The following is a 24,762-nucleotide window of genomic DNA, read 5'->3' on the forward strand; positions in this document are numbered from 1 at the left end:
TCCTGGCCTCCTAGCTCATGAGTGACATTTTTGGTCTGTGAATAACTAAGGGATTCAGACACGGACCTCTTCTACCTGCCTAAATAATTTCTCCACTAACCATTTTAGGAAAAGTAATTATTTACTGATGAAGACTCGATGTGACTATATCTAGTTACCTAAGTAAAATTTCTGTTTGTATTGGGGAAGAGGGGATAGACCCTGAAGAAGACAAATCACAACACAGAGACACAAACAAAATTACAAAATGAATTTATTCCAAAAGCATAGGGGAACATTTACATTTCAACAAGATGATAAACAGGTGTCTGTAAAAAGGGGAAATAATCACAAGTGTGAAGTTTTCATTCTCAATTTTGGAGCAAAAATAACCCTCCTATAGTATACACTATTGCCTCTGGAAGGACTACAGGGTAGGGAAATACTAATAGTGGTATAGGAGAATGGAGAGGAAAACAGCCAAACCAACATCAGACTTCAGCGAACAAAATCACTTATGCTCAGTTCTAAGGATCTAAACATGTACTTCAAATCAATAGAAGAAAATAATAAAAATGTCCAAATTTACAAAGATGTAGTCCCAATACAGTTTCTACATTCAAAATGGCCTTTAGGCTACCTGCTGGTCTGAAATCCAAGGGCCAGACTAGCAGGTCACATCTTTCTCAATGGCATGTACCTATTCCTATGTCCAGATTCCAAGTGAGCTTAGATTCAATTCAGAAGCTTATGGAATGTTTGAATATTATTGCCACCAGTCCAAACTGATCAATTACCTCTGCTCACTTGTTATCATTATTCTAGCCTTTAAAAAATACTTTTTTTTCCATGAGAATGTGCAGTAGTACCAACAAGGGGGCTTTACTTTTTCCCCAATGCAGTGATAACTACTAAAGCACAACAATGAACATTAATGAAGACACCTGCATTGGAATCACAAACCATTCCCCCCACAGAGACATGAAAATACCTAGAAAATGTCATCCAGGCATTTGATTTGGGGGTGAAAACTAGGGAATGGGGAGACTAACTGCTGAACCAAAAAATATGAAAAAGCCTATGCTATTAAAAAATACCTATGACATTTGAAAACCACTCAAACTCACTTCTGGTGATGTCACCTAAGATCTGCTTCATCCACTGTTCTATAACTTATTCTGTATTTAATTTGAATTTTGATTAACCTGAGAAGTTAAAATTCCACAAGTGGCAAAGCAAAACGAAGAGAGCATCTTTTCCTTATTACCCACTCTTGAAATAATTTTTCCTGGGAAGCTCTGGTCAACAGAATCCTAGGTTACATCACCCACACTGTGAAGGATGCTATTCTCAAGTCAGATTTAGCATTTGGTTCTATTTTTCCAAAACGGCTCTCTAAAATACGGTTCGTTTTTGTAATATGCAGCCTTTTTGTAGTTTTATTTTTAAATAACAATAATGTTAAGTGCAAGCTGACTCACAACCTCTCACTGCTGGGGAAAAAAGTTGACCAACTTACTCCAAAAGAGGACAATCACTGCGTCATAGACTACCCATTCCTGGAGTGTTTCTATTTTTTATTGATTTGTTTTGTATAGTAATGTTTCACAGCATATATATATATGTGCACACACATATTTTTATACTGAACATTAAAACCCCATATTCCAAACAAGTTTGCATCACAACACATGGAGAAGAGTTATGTAAGCAGTGTAAAAGCAAATTCCTTTGCCCCATTAATGTCATTCCCAGAGATTAACTAAATCAATGCCTGCATTTAAGAAAAAGCTGGTAAATATTTCCTTTGATGACAGAGAAATCAGTAGGGCTGCACCAGTGACTGGCAGCTCAGTTCAAAGAAAGAAAAGTAACAAGAACGTGAACATTGACTAGCACACTCTTCTCCATATATTGGGTGGGAGGAGGATGGAGGGGAGAGGAAAACCATTACCACATCATAACTGATGTGAGCCGCCTTCATGGATAATCCTTTCTATCAGTTATCAAAGCAGACTCTACATTATATTACATGTTGTAGCCACAAACAGCTCTCTGGTTAATATATAAACTGCCAAGGTGTTTTAGGAGCACCCACATACACTGTGGTTTCCAAGTTTGAATAAACCCTGAAGACACTGCAAAAGATGCAAGTTTGCTGACAAAGCATCCAAAAATACAGCTGTGATTTCTCCTTGGACACATCTGTATTCCGTTAGAAAAGTAGATCAGACATACAAAGGCATAAAGAACATTGAAGTCTTTACCTGAAGGCAGCAGTCTTTAAAGGGCTATTCCCAGCAACCCAATGAGTGGTAGGTTAAGAGTGTTTTAAGCTTGTGACAGCGCTGAAGAATGTGATGTGTTCAGTAGAGTCTTCCCCGACTACGATTTCCTCGTCCTCCCCAACCTCGGCCACCTCTACTTCCCCTGAAGCCCCCTCTCTGCTCTACGAAAAATCGAACAATGAATTAGCTCTCGTTCAGGCATTTGTAGTACAGCAAACAGGGAAGAAACACTGGTTCTGAGTGCAGAACTGGAAGGTAGGCCCCATAAGAATGGAGTATCCCGTGCGGAGAATAGGTAACATGCCCTCCGATGCAGAAGACTGACCTTAGTTTTATCACTATATAATGAAGTTGTAATACACAGTGTGCCACTTTATTTGTGCACAATTAGTTGGCCTAACATCAACTGGTAATCAGAAATTGAAATACTTTGGGTACTATAAAATTACTTCTATATTTAATATTCAATGGGCATCAAAAAACCATTAGCCTTTCAAAAAAGATACAGTGGCACATATGTAACAGTTTCATGAATTCAAATTAATAAGAATAGGATTTAATATACACCAAAAATCCCCAAGGTAAGAGCAAGAACAACAGGTGGGAAAAATAAGGGTGTGCTAAAATATTTATCTATTCATTTGTACTTTATTAAGAGCTGTTTTGAGTAGAACAAGTGGGCTAAAGATATTAGCAAAGTGTTCAAATCTCAAAGAAAAACATATCTGCAACCTGATAGCACTGAAAAACTCTGAAATGTGAAGGGCTTTACAGAAAGCCTCACGATTCCTTGTATTTCAGAGAGGTAACCTGATGTACTGGATAATGGGCCGATCTTTGAGTCAGAACTGGGGTCAAGTCCTTTCTCACACCGCATCTGGTTGTGAGGACCAAAGAAAAGTTATGTAAACTCCCAGTGTTCCCAGTAATTCTCCATTTTCAAAAGAATTCTGGTCCAGATCTGTATTGGTAAGTTTCTACACTGGGAGTTCCCCTATCCTGATGAAATAATACCCCCTCTCTTCTAATCATGAATTTGAAAAGTTACAAAGTTAACCCATAATGAAACTAAGATAATGCCAGGCCAGGAAGGTACACAAATCAAATACTAAACCACCTGATTCTTTAAGAAATACCTTGAGGGGAAAATGAAAAGGATCCTGCTCTGGAGAAATAAGCTTTCTTTATCTGCTACTACATGTCAAATCAGTTCATATAAATCCCACTTAAAAGCAAAAATGTTCATCCCCCAAATCTTGGAGAATGGATGTTAATACCATAACAATCCATTCCCCAAGTGAAAAGGAACATGCTACCTTGCAAACTGCCAGTTTCTGCACGCAGCACATTAAGGGAGATTCTCTCAGTGCCTAAACTACTCCCTGATTTTAAAGCTGGCACCCTTTGGTAACTGCACTTTTAAGTGGCAAGTGTTACCTAAACAGTCTAATGAAGTGGTAACTCCCTGAACTCTATTTTAGCATATCAAAGACTATCCCAATGGGCAGGAAGTTGCCTGTTACAACCAGGGAGTCACTCAGGCACTGAGGGAATCTGGGTCATCTTATCTAAATATAACACTTGATTTTAAGTGCTATGTTCTTGGCCTAATTCCATGTGCTACTTGTACCCAAACGCCAACGCTCACCATAATTAAAGTTGCCCAGATTGCTGCTGTATTTTCCACTAGGAGGATTATATATTTGTCTAGCATCCCGTTTTGGTCCTGCCGCAGCTTTTTTGGGTGGTGATCCTGAAGTTGTATCTTCACTTGTCCTCTTTTGACTAGAAGGGAAAGATTTGAAACAAAAAAAGAAGCTTAAGAACGATCTATTCTTTTGTCCCACAATCCACCTATACTACTTCATGTCGACTCAAGAAAGAAGTCACCGAAACCAGCATCAAAAATGACAGACCCATTAGAGGACAGGACCTAATGCCTACATTGGAATCTTCTAGCTAATTCGTGTAGTTATGCACAGCACAATACTACTACTGCTTGGTCAGCCTGCCCCAAGGATTGTTGTGCAGGAAAAATGTGATGAAATGCTTTGTGAAGGGTTCAGATTATATTAGTGATATTAAGGGACAGAGAAGAAATGAGAATAAATATTTATAGAGTGCACCTACTCTGTGCCAGGCACTCCGCTAAGTGCTCTATAAATCTCATCTCATCTGATCCTCACAACTTTGGGAGGTAGGTCCCAGTATTATTCCCATTTTAAGATGAGGAAAAGGAGGCAAACAGAGTTTGTTAAACAGAAGCTCAGGGTTACACAGTGTTTGGATTTGAACTCAGATTTTCCTGACTCCAAGTCTAATGTCCCATTTATCATACCCCCTGGCTACTTCTAATATTACTGTACAACATTCCTTCAAGGACATTTACTGATCTGCAAATTAAGTTAAATAATTTCATAATGTAAGAGACCAGTCAGGAAAACCAACTTAATGCCAAAGAAATACAATTCTGAATGCTAACTATTAGGAATTAGTTCTAAGAAATTTGTATTATGAATACTAGAATTTAACTGGGTATTTTAGATTTACTTCTAAGAATACTTAAGCATCCTATTTTGACAGGTTCAGAAAGAAAACAGCTTAACCCCAAAGACTTTCCTTACCCCATCTCAGCTTTCTGTACAGGTTTCCAAGACAACGTCACTGTGCTCTTGTAAGAAGGAGGAATGTGAAAGAGATCCTGAAAAGATAAAATGGACAGGCAATTTCTTCAGTTGCAAGTCAATTTTCAAAAATCAAAACAAACCCTCCGAGGAATGAGCAGATAAATCAGAAACCAGAACTTTCTCATGTTTCTTGTATGGCGATGACAGAATTAGCTCACATCTATGGAGAGTTGATGTATATAAAGCACTTTCTTAACAAAAAGAGCCCTGTGAGAATTAAGGAGAACAATCACACACACCTTATGTGGCTTCTTTACACGTGAAGAAACCAAGGTGGCTCAGAGAGAGGTGCACAGGCACTGAGTGTTGAAGCTGTATGAGATGATTATGGATTTGAGTCAGATTAAACTCTGAGGATGGGGTCTGGAAGGTACCCAGCCCCGACCCAGTATAGTTAGTTTAAAAGTTTATTGCTTGTCAAATTCTCAGTCTCCTTTAAGTTTTATTGCCAATTAATAGTATTTTTACTTCTGCTCAGTCTCCCCACTTGTCAGCTACATCTTAGTTTTTTCTGGAATCCATCATGTGTCAGAACCCCAGTCCCTGTTGAGTGGGTCGGGGAGTTTGCCCACCAATTCAATACTCGGGACTCAAGATGACTCTGTCATCTTTCTAAAATTAACACGACTACAAAACAATGCTGAAACACCTGAGTGACTCTTCCTGTTATTCAAGTTGAATTTATCTTTAGAGATGGGGGCCGGGAGAGGGGAGTCAGTGGGAACTGTGAGATCTGAAACATCTGACTGTCACTCCACCGTTCCCTCTTCCTTCGGTTTGACCTTGTTCCCCCTCCCCTTTTCCCCCTTGTTCCTGGAACATGTATACATGTCTCCATACATTGATCACGAGCTAAACACGCACCCTGGGTGAGACAGGATTGGATATTAGATTGTGAGCTCGCCCTAGTGGGCATGGGGACGTCCCCCCTAACATTCCTATAAAAGGTCAAGGCATGTATTAGCTATCGCGGCTCAGGCATTGAGTTTGCCCATTCCTGCAGGAATGTAATAAATCTGTCTCTGCTTGACTTGGCGGTCTCCTCGAGTTATTTGGGTAAACTGAGGCAGTTTGCCCCAAACAAAGCCAAGAGTTAGAGACACTTCTTGATCTTTCAACTGTTCATTATCTCTTTAAAAAAGGAGAAGGGCCTCAAAATGAAAACATTTGAGAGAAAAGTCAAGTGAGCAGGCAAAGCTGGAAGCATCCTTAAAAGTCACCTAGTCCAATCCCCTCATTTTACTGAGAAGAAAACAGGTTCACAGGGTGACTTTCCCATGGTCAAAGGAAGGAAATGTCTGAGGCAGGATTTGAACCTAGATCTTCCTACCTCTAAGACCAATATTTTAAACACCAGACCATACTGCCTTTCAGCTACTCAGAAGCTAGATGTTTTTCTTCATTAAGTTGTGCTTAACAATTGCATGGGGCTCATGATTAAATCCATAAGCAATGGTTTCTAACCTATCACTTCAGGCTTCAGAATGATGAACAGCTCCTAGACCTTCACCTGACAAAACCTATGATTATACATCTCTCTGAAACATGGTAAGTTACAGAGGTGCTATACTAATAAAAGCACACTGGGGAAACAAGGAAAATCCTGCTGACAACTTACGAGCATGATACTTTGAGGCACTGAAGCTAATTACATAAAGTTTTACTGAAGCTTTTTTCCTTTTCTGTCCCCTTCATTTCTGAACATACCCTTCTTCATTAGATTGTGAGCCCCTTGAGGGCAGGGACTGCCTTCTGCTTCCTTCATATCCGTAGCACTTAACAGAGTGCCTGATACATAGCATGCACTAAGTGTTTATTAATTGATTCTCTACCTCATCCAGGGATGTGTAACAAGTTTTTCAAAAAACAATACATCAAACATGGCAGCAGAAATACCCAGCAACACACTGCCTGGCTTCCAGCATATTCAACAGAAGAAGTGTTTTGTCATCTCTCCAGGAAGCAACTGCCTGGGGCACCAAGGGCTGGGTTCCAGGTCTAATGATTCCAGGGATGATATACCAGGTCATGCCACCTCTCAATGATGTCCAATATTGGTGTTAATAAAGTATTTAATAAAACAAATTGTTACAAGGTATTAGGTCTCTAGATCTGCCCCAAATCTATACCAGAATTTTTATTGGGGTTGGGCGAAGGATAACAACTAGATGCTCAAGCCTTTCTTTTTGGTGTACATCTAAAAATAATGGTGTCTGGAAGTTGTCTAATTGCTACTGGAAGCATATTAAATGCCAATGTGAAGAACGGCATAAAGGAGAGGATGACTGTGAGCTGTGTTTCTGTGGGAGGAAAATGGGCGAATGCAGAATAAACACCTTGATCTTTCTGGTTAGGAAGAATGGCAGCCAAATATGGTGAAATGGAAAACTCGGGTTCGAGGCCTCCCTCTGCCACTTTTAACTCGACCAACATCAAGCCTTGGAACCTCTTGGAATCTCCATATTCTTATTTATAAAATGGGAATAATAACTACACAGAAGAGCTGATTTAAAAGTTTGCTGACTGTGACTTCCTGTCCTAAACAGACAGGTGTCATTCCCTGTAACTGACCTGGGCCTTTAGTCTCATGTAAAATGAGGCTTTTATTTTTACCTCACTTAGGTGCAGCATCACTGAGAAGAAAGTGCTTCACATACCGTCAACAACATATACATAATATTTTTATCCACCTGGTCGTTTTTTTGTTATTCAAAATAACATCTAACCTTGGCAGGTTTCAACAAAAATTTGAACAGATACTCTACCTTAACAATCGACAGGAAGAAAGGATGGAGAAAAGGGGGAAGAATTACCTTGATTAAAACATTGATGTTGTTCGTTATTTTCAAAGCAACAACTTTAATTTTGTTCTGTAAAAAGAAAACAATGTGACAATTCTAACAGTTGTCTTTATATATTTTTAGTTCAGAAATAAAACCCTAATAATCATATCCATCTTCCAGAACAATTGTTACAATGAGGGAATTCCCTGATTTAAATCTAGCCCAGGTTTATTTGGCACTTCCTGAATAACTACATTGTTCATTTTGCCCCACCGAACTTTCATGGTGGCATCAGAGATGGGTATCCTTCTTGTTATCTTGATTGACTTGACCTTAATAAAGCCTGATTTACAATTTAGATTTAAAGTAAGTTGAACAAGGTCACAGGCTCTTAAGAACTGGCGCAAATTAATGTGTACTATTATTGAAAAAAGAAACAAGACAACCCCAAAACCTTTAGCCCTATTTCTGTAGCAGTGAAGTGGATCTTTGGCAAAAGAGCGTAGAACAGAAGTGGCTCAGATCCCTATTTAACTGGAGAAGCTGGTTAACAGACTCATCTGGTGAAGATTAACAGTCTGATCTCTTCCACAAAAATACAAACATTAAGCACCTACTGTATACATGGTAAGGAAAAACAAGAATCCAAACAGTACCCATTGTCAAGGGCTTTATTGAAAGAAGAGTGTGAATAACTCTGGATGGGGAGAGGTCTTGGAGCAGGTAGCAGCCCAGGGACTGCTTTTGGTAGGCCTATTTTTATTAACACTTATTCGAGCAGTCTATTTGAAATTCTCCCCCAATCTACTAAAAAAGGACTATGAAGGAGAGTAATCTATATTACTTTATATGAGCAGCTTTACTTCACATATGATTATTGATTTTAAGGGATATGGAAATTTAAATGTTGTGGAATGTGGAAATTTATTTTCAAAACAATCGTAAAAACTATACTTTATCACATGGCATTTATATACCTTGCTATTGTTCTTCCAAACTAATATTCAGGCTGAATGAGAGCACAGTAATAATGTAATTACTGTCCATATTAATAGTTAATAATATAACAAAATATTCACCAGCCTAGTATTTCAACAAAACTTCCTGCTCATTAGAAGTGTCAAAGAGATCATCTGGCAGGAATGACATGGATAACTACTCTATAACCTTCTACTATACTATGCTGAAAATAAGAAATTCATTTTAAATTTCATGAGATTCCAATAATCTTCCAGCACCATTTCTTGGACTAAGGGGGGTTTACTGGGCTATTTTTTTAATCTGCCCAAATAAAGTCTATCTGAAAAAAACATCAATAAAGAATGAGCCACACACACACACATTCAGCTACTGATGTAAGGTTATGCTATTACAGTAGCAGTTTCCTTCACAGGAAGGTGACTGGCACTTACCTCTTCTGTTTTTAAGGCTTCACCTGTTTTCCCCTGGAGAGCCAAACGAAGTTGTCTGATATAAACCTGTAAACCTCGGGCAAAGTACTGCAGCCTAATACAAAGAAGTGATTGTTAATTCTTGAACTGTCATGGCACCTGAGAACATTTAACTACTCAACTTTTAAAATAACTACCAAACTAAGAAAGACTGTACATCATTTAAAACCAAAGAAATCAGAACAGATTAACTTCTATCTGTAAGTAGTAGTGTGGTTGATATATGACCAAAAACTTTAGTTTGGTGTTGGGTCTTAAAAATAAGTTTCCTTCCTTTCTAGTCCAGTGCATGAGAAATGTCAAACAAGAAGGCCCAAACCAGATTAAAATGCAAATTGGAAAATAACAAAATAACAGAGAATGTTAATTTGTGGTTTTCTAAATGCTTGCAGGGATCCTTCCTATTTGAGTTTGACACCCCTGCAACGGATTAAGCAGAATGCAGAAAATCTTTGTGAAATGGTGATTTGATTCCTTAATTGACTGAAGATGCCTTGATGAAATATTTGTGTAGATTCCCCAAATACTGCCTGTTTAAAAGGATTTAACTCTAGTCTGCTGCAGTAGAAATGCTAAGTCAAGGAATCATCGACTCTCAAAAAAAAGTTAGAAGGAACCCCAGAGACCATTTAGGACAATCAGGGAAAGGGAGTGGAATTGTGATCTCAACAAAAGAGGAAAACTCCCTCTCTACTGATGTAGGTCAGCACCTTTTAGGTTTAGAGGGTTGTTTGGGGCCTGAGTCACACAACCAATATGTGTCAAAGGCAGCCCTTGCATTTAGGCCCTTCCTGGGTTTGGACAGCACTATCTGACAAACTCCCAAGCCTCTCAGTGCCCTTCTTAATACCTGGCACCCAGAAATGTAAAGATCCTAGATGTCACCAAACCAGTAAAGAGGGCAGCAGAGCTGTCATTGTCTTTGTCTCTGGCCCTCAGCCTTCCTTTAATGCAAAGTTCAACTGCATTCGATTTCTGGCCTGCCTTATCTGTACCACTAACGTTGAGTAACCTTCAGTTCACCAAAATCTCTCTTTCCTGGCTGCACTGCTGACCTCTGATCCAACTGAACTACTGCCTAGGCCAAATCTCCCTATCTTGTCCCCACGAGTATTAAGAGACTTCCTGTATGTCTTTTACTGCTATCTAAGTAAGCTAGCCTGACTGCACTCCCTATTCACACTCATACATCCGATAGCCTTGTTGGCCCTGGGCATTAGGCTATTCTGCCCTGCCCTGCTCTGGGAAGCCCTGTTGGCTCTTCGGGAGCTTCTTTTAGCTGTTCACTAGTCCTCACATAGGCTGCATGCTCACTGGACTACACTTGGTGACTGTTTGCCTTTTTTCTGTCTGAAAACCAGAACAGTAGTTGCCTAGCCATGACTCTCCTCAGAGATTAAGTAAAAATAATTCCCCTGCTGTCTGAGGATTGGATCCCTTTGGTCAGTCATACGTCACCTGATTTTAAAGTCTTTCAGTTTTTCTGCATTCAGTTTAGCTGTCAAGAAGTCTGGAAGCTTTCGGCCCAGCTGGTGAAAACTGTACAACAAGCACTCCACGTAGCTGAACTGCAACTTGGGCTCTTCGTTGCCAGCATTCTCCCCGTTTTCTGCCTCTTCTGGAGGGAGTGGCATGTATTCCTGAGGGACAAAAGCGAGCAAAGTAGAAAATTTCACATGCAACCATCTGCTCATAAATGAGAAACTGGGAATGTCTAGAAAGCACTGTTGGTGAAAGATGAACAGAATTCAGAACCCTGTGGAATGAGGTTCTTGCAATTACCAGGTTAGCAGCCAATCTCCTCGGAGACTGACAAGTGGACATCACAGCTTCTGGTATTTTCTATTCTAAAAAAAGCCTTATTTTTCAGGTATTCATAGGTTCAAAAAGTCTTAATTCCTAACTCAGGAATATGGCTCTCAGAGTAGATCACACGATTCTCGTGTGAAAAGCTAAGACTCCACAGAATGTCTCTTATGAAGAGGGGACAGATCTTTTAAAGGAGCTATCTGGGGCAACTCAGAGGTAAGAATAGTCCCAGCTGAGAAAACACTGATGGGCTACAATCCACACCAATGGAGGGAGGCTCCTCCATGCTTAAGGTTACTGTTCTAGTGACATACCAAAGCAGAAAGGTTGAATGTGAATCAAGACTTTCTTTTCTGACTGCTAATTGTACTTGGTGTCTTGCTGCTGATGCCCAGCCTGGCGCTATCATAGTAAGGCAAGGCAGCTCTGGGAGCTCAAACTATCAATTTCAAGACCACACGACACTCCCAGAAGGATGTGAACTAACAGCAAATACGACAGTACTTCTGATAAAGGACGAGGCTGTGACGCCACTCTTGAATGCCAATTATAGAAAAGAATGGCAAAAACAGCCAAGGCTAATAAAAAACCCACTTGTTAAAGGAAGAAAAAAATTTTTTTTAACCGTTTCTCATCCTAAAAGCAAAGCAAAACTTCTAGAAAATACTACCAGTGAAAACTGCAGTTCAGGAGTAAAGGGTTAGTAGCTAGAAAACCCTTTTGTCAAACTCCATTCTGGCAGATAAGAGAATATTCAGTCTGAAAACTGGTATTAAAATATCCATTTTAGTTGCATATTAATAGAAGGAAAAAAGAATTCTTACCAACAATTTATCAAATAGTTTCTTTAAGTTTGTTTCTAATTTTTCCATGTCACCACAAAATGAACTCATTTCTGCAAGGAGTTTCAAAACCTAGAACAAACATTTCATTGTTAGATAGAAATCTAAATACTTGGTTATAATCCATAATTTACTAATTCAAACAATTTTACAAATTAACAATTATCAACACAACTAATTAAATTTGCTTTGCAACTCTGAATTTAAACATATAGCTAGGTATGAATGCCTTAAATTTTTGGTTTGTTCTTCTAAGTATTCACCAGGACACTGTTTACTTTTTCTCTCGTATGGTGAATCTTATAACGTGAATTTTGTTGTTCCTTCTTTTGCTTTGTACTATTTTATATGTCTTTTTAGACATATAAAATACCTATTGACCTTAATTACATGATAGCATTACATTGTATTTATGTACTATAATTTATCTAAGCAGTTCCCTACTGTTAAGACATTTGGAAATTTTAAATTACTTTGCAATTACAAATAACATTTCTGTCAAAAACTACTGAATGAACTAGCTCTCTTTAGGTCTGATCAGATTCTAAGGGTATAATCTGAAACCTCTTTGAACCTATTCCCAATGTGCAAAAGCAGAGGGGTCCTTAACCTGGGGACCATGACTTTGTTTTTTTAAAACACTTTGGTAACTGTCTTTGAATATAATCAGTTTTCTTTATAATCCTACATATTTTACATTATGCATTTAAAAGTATTATCAGAGAAGGGGCCCAAGACAAAAAACTTTTAAAGAATTTCTGCACTAAGAAAATAATTTCCAACCTCAACCCAAACCTTGGAACTGAGTCAAAGGATATGCTAATTTTATAACTTATAGAGTGTCTTGTCAGATTTCTTTATAAGACTCTGTTTGTAATTCTACCTGCAATTAAAGGGGATATCCGTTTCTCCAAAACTCATCAACACGGAATTTTCTTTATTTTTGACATTTTCATGGGTGTGAGCTGATGTATTCATATGGTCTGCTAAACTCCTCCGCCCCCCCCCCCCCCCCTCTCTCTCTCTCTCTCTCTCTCTCTCTCACACACACACACACACACACACACACACACACACACACACACACACACACACACACACACACACACACAGAGTTTCCCTCTCCTTTTTTAAGTCTTTGTTGGAAGTCTTCCTCCCAGTGGGGAGGGGGAAGGATATATTCAGTAAAGGTGATATAAAACAAGATGGAGACTGGACTTGTGATTTAATTGGTAGAGGAAACTCCAGATGAGGCAACTCTCCTGGCTGATTAAGAGGACATTAAGATCACATTGACTATGGGTTTGTTTTTTAAAAAAATTCACTATAATTATTTATTTTTGTGAAAAAGAAAAAAAAAATCACCCCACATTTGGATTGGTATTATATCAAATATACAATCCAATTTTGAAATACTTTATCTGGAACATAGGTAATAAATGCTGGCTAACTGAAAGAACTATCATTTTTATTACAGTAACCTGACTCATCCATGATTATTGAATCTTCTTCCAATTCTTTAAGTCTCTCTTTATTTGTCTTTATAGTTTCATTGCTGTCTTTAGATAGGGTAATATTCTGTCCTTTAAAAATCTGTCAATGCTGGACATATCAATTTAAGAAGTCTACTCATTGTCTAAAAAAAGGGATATAGATGGCACAATAGCTAGATGATGCTAGGGTTTTTTTTTTAACCCTTTTTATTCCTCTAAGAAAAAAAAAATTCTTTGTGATAAAGCATAACTCTCTGGGTGGGAGGGAGAGGATTTAAGTGGGAATCAATCCAAACAATTTTTAAAAAGTAGTACAAAAACCTTAAGTACGCTGAAGCCAAGCCTTTACAATTATACGTAAATCAGAGAATTTACAGAACCAGACAGATATTTTCTAATATTATTATCAATACAATTTTATTCTTTAAACTTGCCTCTGGTTATCAAATTAAATCACTGCTAACAATCTCTGTTCTCAGGGTTCTATGTTTCCTTTCTCTATACCCATCTCCACAGCCCAACATCCGTGGGCCACACTTTGGCAAAGTACCTATGCGTATGTATAAAGAGAGGAAGAGATGCTGTTTTTTTAATCCTGAAGAACTGTGCAACAGTTTTGGTAGTAATTCACAATTTCACTATTTGAGAAGCTTTCATCTATAGGAGCAACTCCCCCCCTCGCATCTTAGGAGTTGGTTTCATGAGTTGCAGTTGCTACCAAGTTCATCAGCTGGAGGCTAATCCTTTGGTCCTTGACATACAGTTGTTGATTAATAAAGGTCTATTGCCTGACTGGTTGGTGAAAAGGTTTTCTGGCTGATGGGCCCTCAAAAGAGAATCAGCTTTTCTACTGTCTTGGGCAGGCTCCTAGGGCCCCAAATTAAGAGAACTCTGGGCCCCTTCCCCAACACACATCACCAGAAGACTTGGAAGAGTACTTGTAGTACTATTATGACAGTACAATAGGACTTGTAATTTAAAAATTACTTGGAGCAAATTCCTAAGAGGAAAAAATGTTTTTCTGTCTTGTAGCTAATATAGTGTTAACACATGAGCTGTAAACACAGATAGTGTTGTCTAAATGCCTAATAAAAACATTGAAAAATGACTTAAAATTTTAGTCGACCACCATGGAATAGGAACTTGACCTGTGGTTTAACTATAGGCAATTCCCAGGAGAACAAATACAAGTGTGAGCCTTAGTCTTCTTAGAGGGTTGCCCAGAGCACTGAGAGAGTAAGAAATGTGCCCAGGTCACAGGGTCTGTATGTGTCAAAGATAAGCCAGGAACCCAGATTTTCCTGGTTCGAAGGCCAGCTATCTACTCATTGCATCATACTACCCATCATAATGCACCATGGTGGATTATTTATTATTGTGGCTACTGTAATCAAACTCAGTGTGATTGATTATGCTTTGTACATTATTACAGAATTACCTCAACCATAGGCAGTGCTTTTTCCACTGTTTAGATGCTAATTTCCTGAAAACACTGTGTGAAGGTTCTCTGTGTACTATATTATGGTACTTTATGATCTAGGAAACTTCTGATTAACCAAGATGTTCAAATTGTTCTGGTAAGTATCAAGAAGTATGTTCTTATAGAAATGTAATTATAAAATACAATTTTAAATCCAAAGCCACTAATAAAATGAGAATATATTTCATTAGTAAGGAGAGAAATTTAATTTACCTCTAACTGTATATCAAGGCCTTCCACTGGTGTAGTCAAGGAGCTGAGGTTTGGCAGAACATGTTCACAGAAGTAAGTCACAAACCTTGTGGAATGAACGTTTTTCTGTAAAAATGAAAGATAACCGTAGTCATTCAGTAGCAGCACAACTCTGATGTAAATCACAGCCAAATTCAGGAGGAAAGAACTAGAATTAGATAACAGAATGTAGGCCTGTTTGATAATAACAGTAACAATAAGGAGCAGTATTTATGCAGTGCCTAGCTAACTATGGGCTGGGCACAGCGTAAGTGCTTTACAAATATTATCTCACCTCATCCTCACAATAATCCTGGAATGCAGATCCCATTTCTATCTATATGTTACTGTCGAGGAAACTGGAGTAAACAGAAGTCAAGTGATCTGTCCAACCAATGGCACGCAGCAAGGAAGTTCCAAGGCTGATTTTTAACTCAGGCCCTCCCGACTAGACCAGAACTGTAGCCACTGTACGACCCGGTGGCCTCAACCCTTCATTTATGTCCGTCAAGTCCACAATTTCTTTCCTAAAACATCTCCTGTACACATATGGAGCGGTATGTGAAACATGGGGAGGGTGACAAGTTGGAGAGGATATGGTTTCCATTCTCACTGTGTTTTTAGGCGAGTTGGAGAATAGTCCATAGAGAGATCCACTAGAATAGAAAAAAGCCAATAGTTGGAGGCAGGGCACGATGTGGGATGAGGAGATGGCCTGAGCGAAACTGAGGTAGGAATCCAACTTTTCCAGGTACACCTGTCCACTTCAAACCCTAAGTTAAACTGCTACTTGTTATATCAACAAACTGAATGAACTGGTCATTTTACTTAGCAGTCCTTTCTTAAGCAAGCCCTTGTGAGAAGCACCATTTTTCAGGGCTGATGTCCTGGGGATGACCTTCTGAATAGCTTCTACTCAATCAACAAGGTCATTTATTTTATTCTTTTTTCTGGAAACTCTTCATTTGAAGCAGAGCTGAGCTCTATCTGCCCAGACTTTGTGATGATCTTTGTCTTTCTTTTTTTTTCTTGCGGGGCAATGAGGGTTAAGTGACTTGACCAGGGTCACACAGCTAGTAAGTGTCAAGTATCTGAGGCCAGATTTGAAGTCAGGTACTCCTGAATCCAGGGCAGGTGCTTTATCTACTGCGCCACCTAGCCACCCCCCAAAGTTGATTTTTTTGAACCCAAGTGTAAGACTTTTCCTGTCACTCTACTGAACTCCATCTCATTGAAGTGTGGCCCAATGGTCTAACCTGTCTGTATCTTTTTGGTTCCTGACCAGCCATGTAATCTGCAGAGTAGATAAGCAAATCAATGTCTTCATGCAATCTCAAGTTCAGCCAATCAACCTCCTTGCTGTCTCATCGATAACTGTACATTGGTGCCTTTTCCCCCCCCTTTTTTTGTTTTTGTTTTTGCGGGGCAATGAGGGTTAAGTGACTTTCCCAGGGTCACACAGCTAGTGTCAAGTGTCTGAGGGTGGATTTGAACTCAGGTCCTCTTGAATCCAGGGCCGGTGCTTTATCCACTGCACCACCTAGCTGCCCCCCCCCCCCCATCGATGCCTTTTTGAAGGTTGTCCCTTATGTCTAGAATGCATTCTTTTCTCCTCTCTGCTTTTAAGTGTCTCCAGTTTCCTTCAAGTTCTGTTATGCCTTAGCTTTCAAAACTGCTAGATATGTTCTTAATTCCTAGGGGTAGATCCAACCATTAAGCCCATTACCTGAAACCTCTTCCAACCCCTCTTAATGCCGGTGCCATCCCCTCTGCTGATTCTCTCATATACTCCGCTACGTGTACACAGTTGTGTTCATGATGGCTCCTCTTTGTGTCCCCAGTGTCTGGCACAACATGAGTGCTAGAGCTGCTGAACTGAACCGAAAATTCCCCACTTTCCAAAAAGAAGCTCTAACCGACTGCTTCGAAATACAGTCTCTTGGAGGTAGATAAGTCCTCAGAGATCATTCTGTTCCACCTCTTTGTGTAGAAGACGATTCCTGGCCAACACTCCTGAGGAGTAATTACCTCCCCTCTACACAAAGCCTCCTAATAACTGAGCCCACTGCCATTGTGGATGGTTAATCTTAAGAAATCTCCCCAGAGGACTGAGTTAAAATGTACTTCCTTAGAATTTCTTGACTGGTGGGTTTCCTTCTGCAACCCAGGGCCCAAATGGAATAAGCCTAATTCTTCTACATGCATTTCAGTCCAACTCTGTGTACAACTTCAGTTATTTAAGAGAAAAATAATAATAAAAAAAGACTTACAGAGAAGAGTGGGACTGCCTGCCTCGTGCACTGTAAAAGTCTGTCCACACAGTCTGGATCTGCTGGGTTGAAAGTCTGCTCCAAATCGGCTTGTTCAGCCACCAACTCCACGAGCTGCTGTCTTCCACTGACTGTCTGTAAGCTTTTTAACCCAGAGAGTATCTTCATGAAGAGAACAAATTCCTCACCTGTCACATCTTCAAGCACCTTTAAGAAATAAACAAATCCAGAACATGGCATATATAACACACAACTGCTAAATTGGCTACTAGTGTCACTCGCTACTGAAACTGTACAGACGTCATTTCAGTAGGAGCATGGAATATCACAATGAAGAAAGGGCAGTGCCAAAGTCTGACTCTCAGTGCAGGTGCATCAGGCCACAGAAGCCCATACACCATTTGGGGCAGCTTCCTCTATTGAAGAGAAGCATTGCCCTGGTTTCTGGGGCACCATTTCAATGGAATACAAAACATAAGGAGTGTTCTGAGAGGTACCAAGCAAGACACAAATTAGTGCATTCTGAGGAAATCCATGGAGCTCGGTCAAGTCGGAGTCAAGTCATTCTCTGGAGGTGGCCTCTAACACCTGAAGAGTCACAGAATGTTCTCCAGATGTATGTGGGCAGAGAGATGCTGCACATGCTTTCAAATGCAGTCTCTGTGCCAGCATCACTTGATTTGCTTTTCAATGTGAAAAGGGAAGGTTCTGTCAGGAAGAGTATATCAAGAAACGACTTCTATAAAGAATCAAAGGGATCCTTTGAAGTGAAAATGAACACTCAGTGTGCCTTTAAGAATAATACTCTAAGTACTTCATCAGAGTATGATTCAATTTTAAAAAGCATCACTGAAGTGAGACACTAAGTTACCAAATAAGAAAGAATGGACGTTGAGACCCTTGGTGAAGACTGAAAATAACACCACCCACTTCAAAGAACTCAGTCCCTACATTTTCACAGGTTATATTAATAAAAGACTGGTACTTACCTTTTTAGACTCAGTTAATATGAGTTCTTCTACTTCCTTTGTTAACACTTCATCTGGCAAAGTCTTAAGTTTTGTGGAAAGGAATTTGATGGCTCGTTCTCGGACAATGTCTTCCCCTTGAAGAATCTGACTGAACAAGCCTCCCAAGGTCCCTGAAAACACACAAAAACAGGATAACTGAAGCAATGCCAACAACGCCATAGTCTGAAATAAACCAGAGCAAAACAAAATGTATTTCAAAGCATTCCCATGAGAAACAGAAAGCATGTGCGCCCAAATCAGCCAGGTGCCAACAAACTGCCCCCAATCCCAGGAACTGCCAAATCCTTGTTCAACATGAGCTTGGGAAGGGTAAAGATGAACTTGTGTTGTGCAAGTGAAAAGGGGATAATGGTACTATATGATTTTCAGGTACTCCCTATACAGGATGTAAACCAACATTTTCCTAAAGATGGTTTACAAATCATGTGTTTCTTCTTTCTTTCTTTTTTCTTTTTGCAGGGCAATGAGGGTGTTAAGTGACTTGCCCAATGTCACACAGCTAGTAAGTGGCAAGTGTCTGAGGCCCGGTTTGAACTCAGGTCCTCCTGAATCCAGGGCCGGTGCTTTATCCACTGCGCCATCTAGCTGCCCCTTTATCCACTTTTAAGAAGCACATATGATTGGGGCAACTAGATGGCGCAGTGGATAAAGCACCGGCCCTGGATTCAGGAGGACCTGAGTTCAAACCGGGCCTCAGACACTTGCCACTTACTAGCTGTGTGATCCTGGGCAAATCACTTAATCCCCATTGCCCCCCCCCCCAAAAGTGGCTAAAGTTTCTTGTTAAACTATTAATACTTATAAGGAAAATTTTGATTTTTTACCATTCCTGCCATAATTTCTGATGGCCTTATCAGGGTATAAAAATCAACTATGCAACTAAATAGTTTAAAAAAATAACAGAAGGAAAACATTGGATGTTGGAAGGGATATAGGAAAGCTAGGACACTAATCCACTGTTGGAATTGTAAACTGAACCATACTGGAGAACAATCTGGAACTATGCTCAAAGGACTATAGAACTGTGCATACCCTTTGATCTAGCAATACCACTGCTAGGCTTATATCCCAAAGACATTCTCAAAAAGAGAAAAAGACTTATATGTACAAAAATTCATAGCAGTTCTTTTTGTGGTGGTTAAGAATTGGAAATCAAAGGGATACGCATCAATTGGGGAATGGCTAAATAAGCTGTAGTATATGATGGTCATGGAATATTATTGTGCTATAAGAAATGACAAGCACTGGGGGCAACTAGGTGGCACACTGGATAAAGCACCAGCCCTGGATTCAGAGGGGACCTGAGTTCAAATCTGGCCTTAGACACTTGACTCTTACTAGCTGTGTGACCCTGGGCAAGTCACTTAACCCTCATTGCTCCACAAAAACAAAAACAAAACAAAACAGAAATGACAAGCAGGATGATTTCAGAAAGTCCTGGAAAGACTTGCATGAACTGATGTATAGTGAAGTGCACAGAACCAAGAGAACATTGTGCACAGTGACAGCAACACTGATGAAGAACTGTGAATGATAACTATTCTCAGCAATACAATAATGCAAGACAATTCCATAGAACTAATGATGAAGCACACTATAAACCTCCAAAGAAAGAACTGATATTGACTGAAGCATGCTATTTTTCACTTTCATTTTTCAAGTTTTCTTATACAAAATGACTAATATATGGTAATGTTTTACATAATTGTGCACACATAACCTATATCTGATTGTTTGCCGCCTCAGGGAGGAGAGAGGGAAGGAGGGATAAAATTTGGAACTCAAAACTTTTAATAAAAATGTTTATTATTTTAAAGAAAAGATAGAATTTCCATAAACTTGGAGATAAAATCTTATATTGGAGAACAATACTAGTCTAGATTATCTTCTTAATCCGTACAGGGGCTAAGGATCACGTATGAAATACATGCTCCTCAATATTAAAAAGATGATAATTCTCAACTTAGAATTGATCTATTACCTTTAGCATCCATCTTGAATATACTCAGCAGGGCATTGTTCACCAGGTTAAATTCTGCAGAATCATCTAGAGAAAAAGTGGCACAAAGTAAAAAATAAGATGAAAAACGAGCAAAAACAAAACATAGAAACAGGAAACCTCAAAGAACAAGCCTGATTATGATTTCCATAGACACGATATTTTCTGGGAAGGTATGAGCTTAATTATCATCTCTATGCAGATGTCTCTCAGATCTCTATATGTATCCAGCCCTTGTCTCCTTACTGAGCCATAGTCCTTTCACCACAAACTGTCAACCTGACTAACTGGATGTCTTAAATATCTCTCAAACTTAACATGTTCCAAACATCTCCTGACTCTACCACCCCTTCTCCTCAAAACTTCCCTAGTTCTCTTAAAGGCACCACCATTTTAACAGGTCACCCAAGGCTTCGAGTCAGTCAGTGGTTCTTCTCTCCCCTTCACTCTCCATATCCTATTAGGTGCCAAATCAGGCTTACTCTCTTCTATTCTACTTCTAAAATCTATCTCCTATCAGCCCCCTTCTTTCTCCTCACAGGACCACCATGCTGATTCTGGCCGTCATTCTCTCTCTCTCTCTCTCTCAGACTATTCCATTTGGTCTTTCCTTCCCTTCAAGTCTCTTGCCTCCCCACATTACTCTCTATTCAGCTGCTAGTCCTTAAATGCAGATCTGACTTAGGCTACTCCCTTATGCAATAAACCACAATGGCTATCACCCCTATGACCAAATTCAAAATCCTCTTTTTGGCTTTTAAAGCTTTTTACAATCTATCTGTCCAGCCTCATTATATACATTACTTGCTACCCAAACTCACTAAGTGCCGGTTGATTTATCGAGGGGCAGGTTTGGCTAACTAGACAAACTTCTAGTTGCTCAAACTGGTCTTCTTGTTGTTCCTCATCCCCAACACTCCATTTCTTGTCTCTGCCTTTTGAACAGGCTGCTCCCAGCCTTGGACTCTACTCCCTCTTGCTCCCAACTCTTTAAAGCTCAGCTCAAACCTTGACCTTGTCCAAGAGGCCTTTCCTGACTCCCCAACCACCTGCGCCCCCTCTCCCCCATTACTTTCAATTTATTTACATTTGGACATGCGGTCTTCCTCAATAGAATGCAAGTTCCGTGAGAGCAGTGACTATTAAATATTTTGTCTTTGTCTCTCTAGTGCTCAGCATAGCTCCTGGCATGTAGCTGGTACTTAATAAATGACAAGAGTGATGGGAACAAAGGAAGACTATTCCATTCTCTTAATTTAGGCTTAGTACAGTCACAGTCTTGCAAAATAAACATGAGAAACTATAGGCAACTGTCTCTCATTTGGTAGTAAGCAATGCCATCATTAGGCATCCCCAAAGAATACAGTTTTCAGTTGCCTGGGACTTTTAAAGGAACAATCACAACAGAAGCTGGATTGGGCCATTAGGCACCTCAAGAATGAAGAGAGGACTTAGTGTCCAACATTGGTATGGCTCTTAGTAGTGGGGTGTTGATAGATGTTTAATGACTGGTTTTCCAAGGGGGAAAAACATGCACATGGAACACTTTTAAGCCTAACCCAATTAATATTTTCTCTCTTACTTTCTTGTCTAAGCAACAACAAACCCCACAATAAATCAAACCCTGATTTGTAGCATTTGCTGGTTTCTGAAATGTAAATGCTCACAATGGAAATTTACAGCTCTCCAGTTGGTCTAAGCTGGCTCTAACACACCCCTCACTATTAGCCACACAGATCTTGCCTTTCAGAAGACAGAAATATAAAGGTAAAAAGAGATAAACCAGATATCCCACCTGTCTGTAAAAGCTGAGTCAGAATGTCTGCCACTCGGGGAAGGTTCTCTCCAGTAGCAAACTGGGGCAGTTCTTTAATCGCTTGTCGTCTGATCTTTGGTTAATGAAAGAAAAAAGTAACACAAATTCATCATTTTAAAATTTCATCTTATGTAAAAAGAAATGCATCCTAAATATTCTTAGAGTATGTAGATATTTTATACAATCTATATGTGGTGCACCACAAGGCAAACAATCTGAACCATAGAGAAAAGATAATTCCAATCTTATGAGCCTCAGAGGCAGGACACATGAGTATTTCTAGTAGTTTCAAAAATCTTCTGCTGCTCCTTGGTCACTAAAAAGCTTCAAATAAAGGAAACTAAACAAGACAGAGAGGAAAGGGATCTGAGATAACAACCGCTGCTACTGCTTGGTAAACTGACTCCTGGGCAGTTTCTGAATAAACTACTCAGTAACCCCTGGGGTTGGAAGGTTATATGAAACAGTAATTCCAAATGATTCAACAGAAAGCCAAAAGCCAAACAAAACCACCCAAATCCAAACTCCATTAGGTCTGAACCTAAGTGGTACATACTGCTGATGACACGTTTCGTTTCGTGTGGAGTCTGAGCTGCTAATCATTTCCACAGGACTCTGTGCTGGGAGAGGCACGGAACAGTTTCTAAGTTCATAAAAACCATTCCTCCTTTACCTGGACTATTAGTAGGATTACCAGGTACTCCAAGGATCTGTGATTGAATTAGTGTGGGCACTTTGGGCCACTGTGAAAGACTGAGACACTTCCTAAAGCAGTCTTTACGAGGTCATGTGACTGAAAAAAAAAAAAAGCCTCACTTGGTGGTCAGCTTTCTGGTAAGAAACCTCAACAAGGTGAACTGAGCTGCCCCCCCCAAGAAGGTGAGGCCATCTCCTGATGGGCCTGCATTCAAAAGTCTTTTCAATCTAGAGGCAGGACCCAAGTGAAGTCCAAGGTCACACACCATGTCACACAACCACAGAAAAGGAAAATGCTGACAATTTTTTCTCCCTTAGAAAGCCTGGGGAGGACTTGTTAGATTTAAAATCCAACACAAGCACGGTAACTCATTCCCATAAGCCCTCATCTGATGCAGCCTTCTAACAGGGAGGGTTTTCACAGTCGCCAACGGTGCAAGCTCTGTCAGTCCTGACTAGGGAGGAAAGCTTTTCAGTACAGTTTTGGGGGATTATGTGCCTGTCACCTCGAGACCAGATTAGCTACATTTGGGTGGACTCGCCATGGGGTGCTGAATTTATCAGCCATATCAGCTCTCAAAGATTAAGTCACAGAAAGACTGTGATCTTCACTGGTGGAGGGAAAAGCCAGACCGATGAAATCACAGATTCTAAAGTATCAAATCAAGCAGACACACAACATGTGACAGTCTTATGGCAAAACATGCTGCTATCTAATTTTAAGTCAATATGCCAGTTTCACAACTACCGGATATACAAAACTCAGAATATCCTACATCCTGCTATACATTGTGCATCTATCTGTAGAAAGCAGCAGCCTGCTGTCTTGGGCCAAGCACTGACTAGCGAGGTGGAGGATCTTGGTCCACATTTCAGCTTTGCTACTCACTAATCATGTGCTCATAGGCAATTCCTTTTCATTAATCATGGGCAAGTCCTCTAACATCTCTGAACCCTGGGGGCAGCTAGGTGGCGCAGTGGATAAAGCACCAGCCCTGGATTCGGGAGAATCTGAGTTCAAATCTGGCCTCAGACACTTGACACTTACTACCTGTGTGACCATGGGCAAGTCACTTAACCCCCACTGCCTTGCAAAACCAAACAAACAAAAACTCTGAACCCTAATTTCCTCATCTGTAAAAGAGGGAGGGTGATGATAGTGTACCACCTACCTCAAAGGGCTGCTTTAGGGAAAGTGCTTTGAAAAAACTTAAAAAGCACTATGAGAACATGAGTTCTTTTTGTTATTACCCAGGAAAACAAACCAAAGAGCTGATTATCTTTTCCTGAGTGTAATAAAGCCTGCTGCTTAAAGTAGTAAGATATATGTCTGAGTTCCCAAGTGCACTTCTGAAGCTCAATCTACCCATTAAAGTGGCCAACTATAGAAACTCTGGAGAATTTTAAGAACATGCAATCTGGACAAAGGCCTTCTAGAAAAGTTTCTAATAAAATACTTACCGACACATCTTCATCTTCACAGAGATCTAGCTGTGCATTAATAGCAGAATCAGCCAATTCTGGGAAATGCTTGAAGAATTTGGGAATAAATTGTGCCGCTAATCTTTTTTCCTTGGTGCCTCCTTTCACACCATCTAAGATCACCTGATAGGCATCTTTGTGCTGGAAGAAAATAAAATACAGAAAAGTGACATTGCTGATTAGGAGATCTGGGACTGTATCAAGATTGACTGAACTTTCACTATGTAAGAATTTTACAGTGTGAAGAAATAGGCCTATTCTATGATTTTTTTTCTTTAAATGAGCACAAATCCACATGAAATCATGAAATACACCCATTTGGGGGGCCAAGGGCCCACAATTGAAGTTGAAAAAAAAAAATCAAACTGATTTATATTATCCCTAATTTGGCTACATAGTCCAGATATATCCTATTATCTCAAGGA

The 24,762-nt window shown here is 39.7% G+C and overlaps 1 protein-coding gene across 3 annotated transcripts in view; it reads right to left on the reverse strand.

Annotated features, from left to right (window-relative positions):
• Positions 1–235: 235 nt before the first annotated feature.
• API5 (apoptosis inhibitor 5) overlaps positions 236–24,762 on the reverse strand; it is a 34,773-nt gene continuing 10,246 nt past the window's right edge. Inside the window, exons 2-14 of one of the 3 annotated variants that reach the window (XM_043969948.1) lie at positions 24,317–24,478; positions 22,139–22,232; positions 20,326–20,391; positions 18,303–18,454; positions 17,314–17,520; positions 15,026–15,130; positions 11,822–11,911; positions 10,647–10,828; positions 9,150–9,243; positions 7,768–7,824; positions 4,892–4,968; positions 3,916–4,052; positions 236–2,423 (exon numbers count right to left, since the gene is read on the reverse strand). In XM_043969948.1, coding sequence (XP_043825883.1) covers positions 2,401–2,423; positions 3,916–4,052; positions 4,892–4,968; positions 7,768–7,824; positions 9,150–9,243; positions 10,647–10,828; positions 11,822–11,911; positions 15,026–15,130; positions 17,314–17,520; positions 18,303–18,454; positions 20,326–20,391; positions 22,139–22,232; positions 24,317–24,478 — 1,446 coding nt within the window. In that variant the 3' untranslated portion in view covers positions 236–2,400. Of the gene's footprint in view, positions 3,145–3,915; positions 4,053–4,891; positions 4,969–7,767; positions 7,825–9,149; positions 9,244–10,646; positions 10,829–11,821; positions 11,912–15,025; positions 15,131–17,313; positions 17,521–18,302; positions 18,455–20,325; positions 20,392–22,138; positions 22,233–24,316; positions 24,479–24,762 lie in introns of all 3 variants that reach the window. The other 2 variants (XM_043969947.1, XM_043969949.1) reach the window with 2 other exon arrangements.

Source organism: Dromiciops gliroides, chromosome 6 (assembly GCF_019393635.1).
Source record: "Dromiciops gliroides isolate mDroGli1 chromosome 6, mDroGli1.pri, whole genome shotgun sequence".
In the NCBI taxonomy this organism is placed as follows: domain Eukaryota; kingdom Metazoa; phylum Chordata; class Mammalia; order Microbiotheria; family Microbiotheriidae; genus Dromiciops; species Dromiciops gliroides.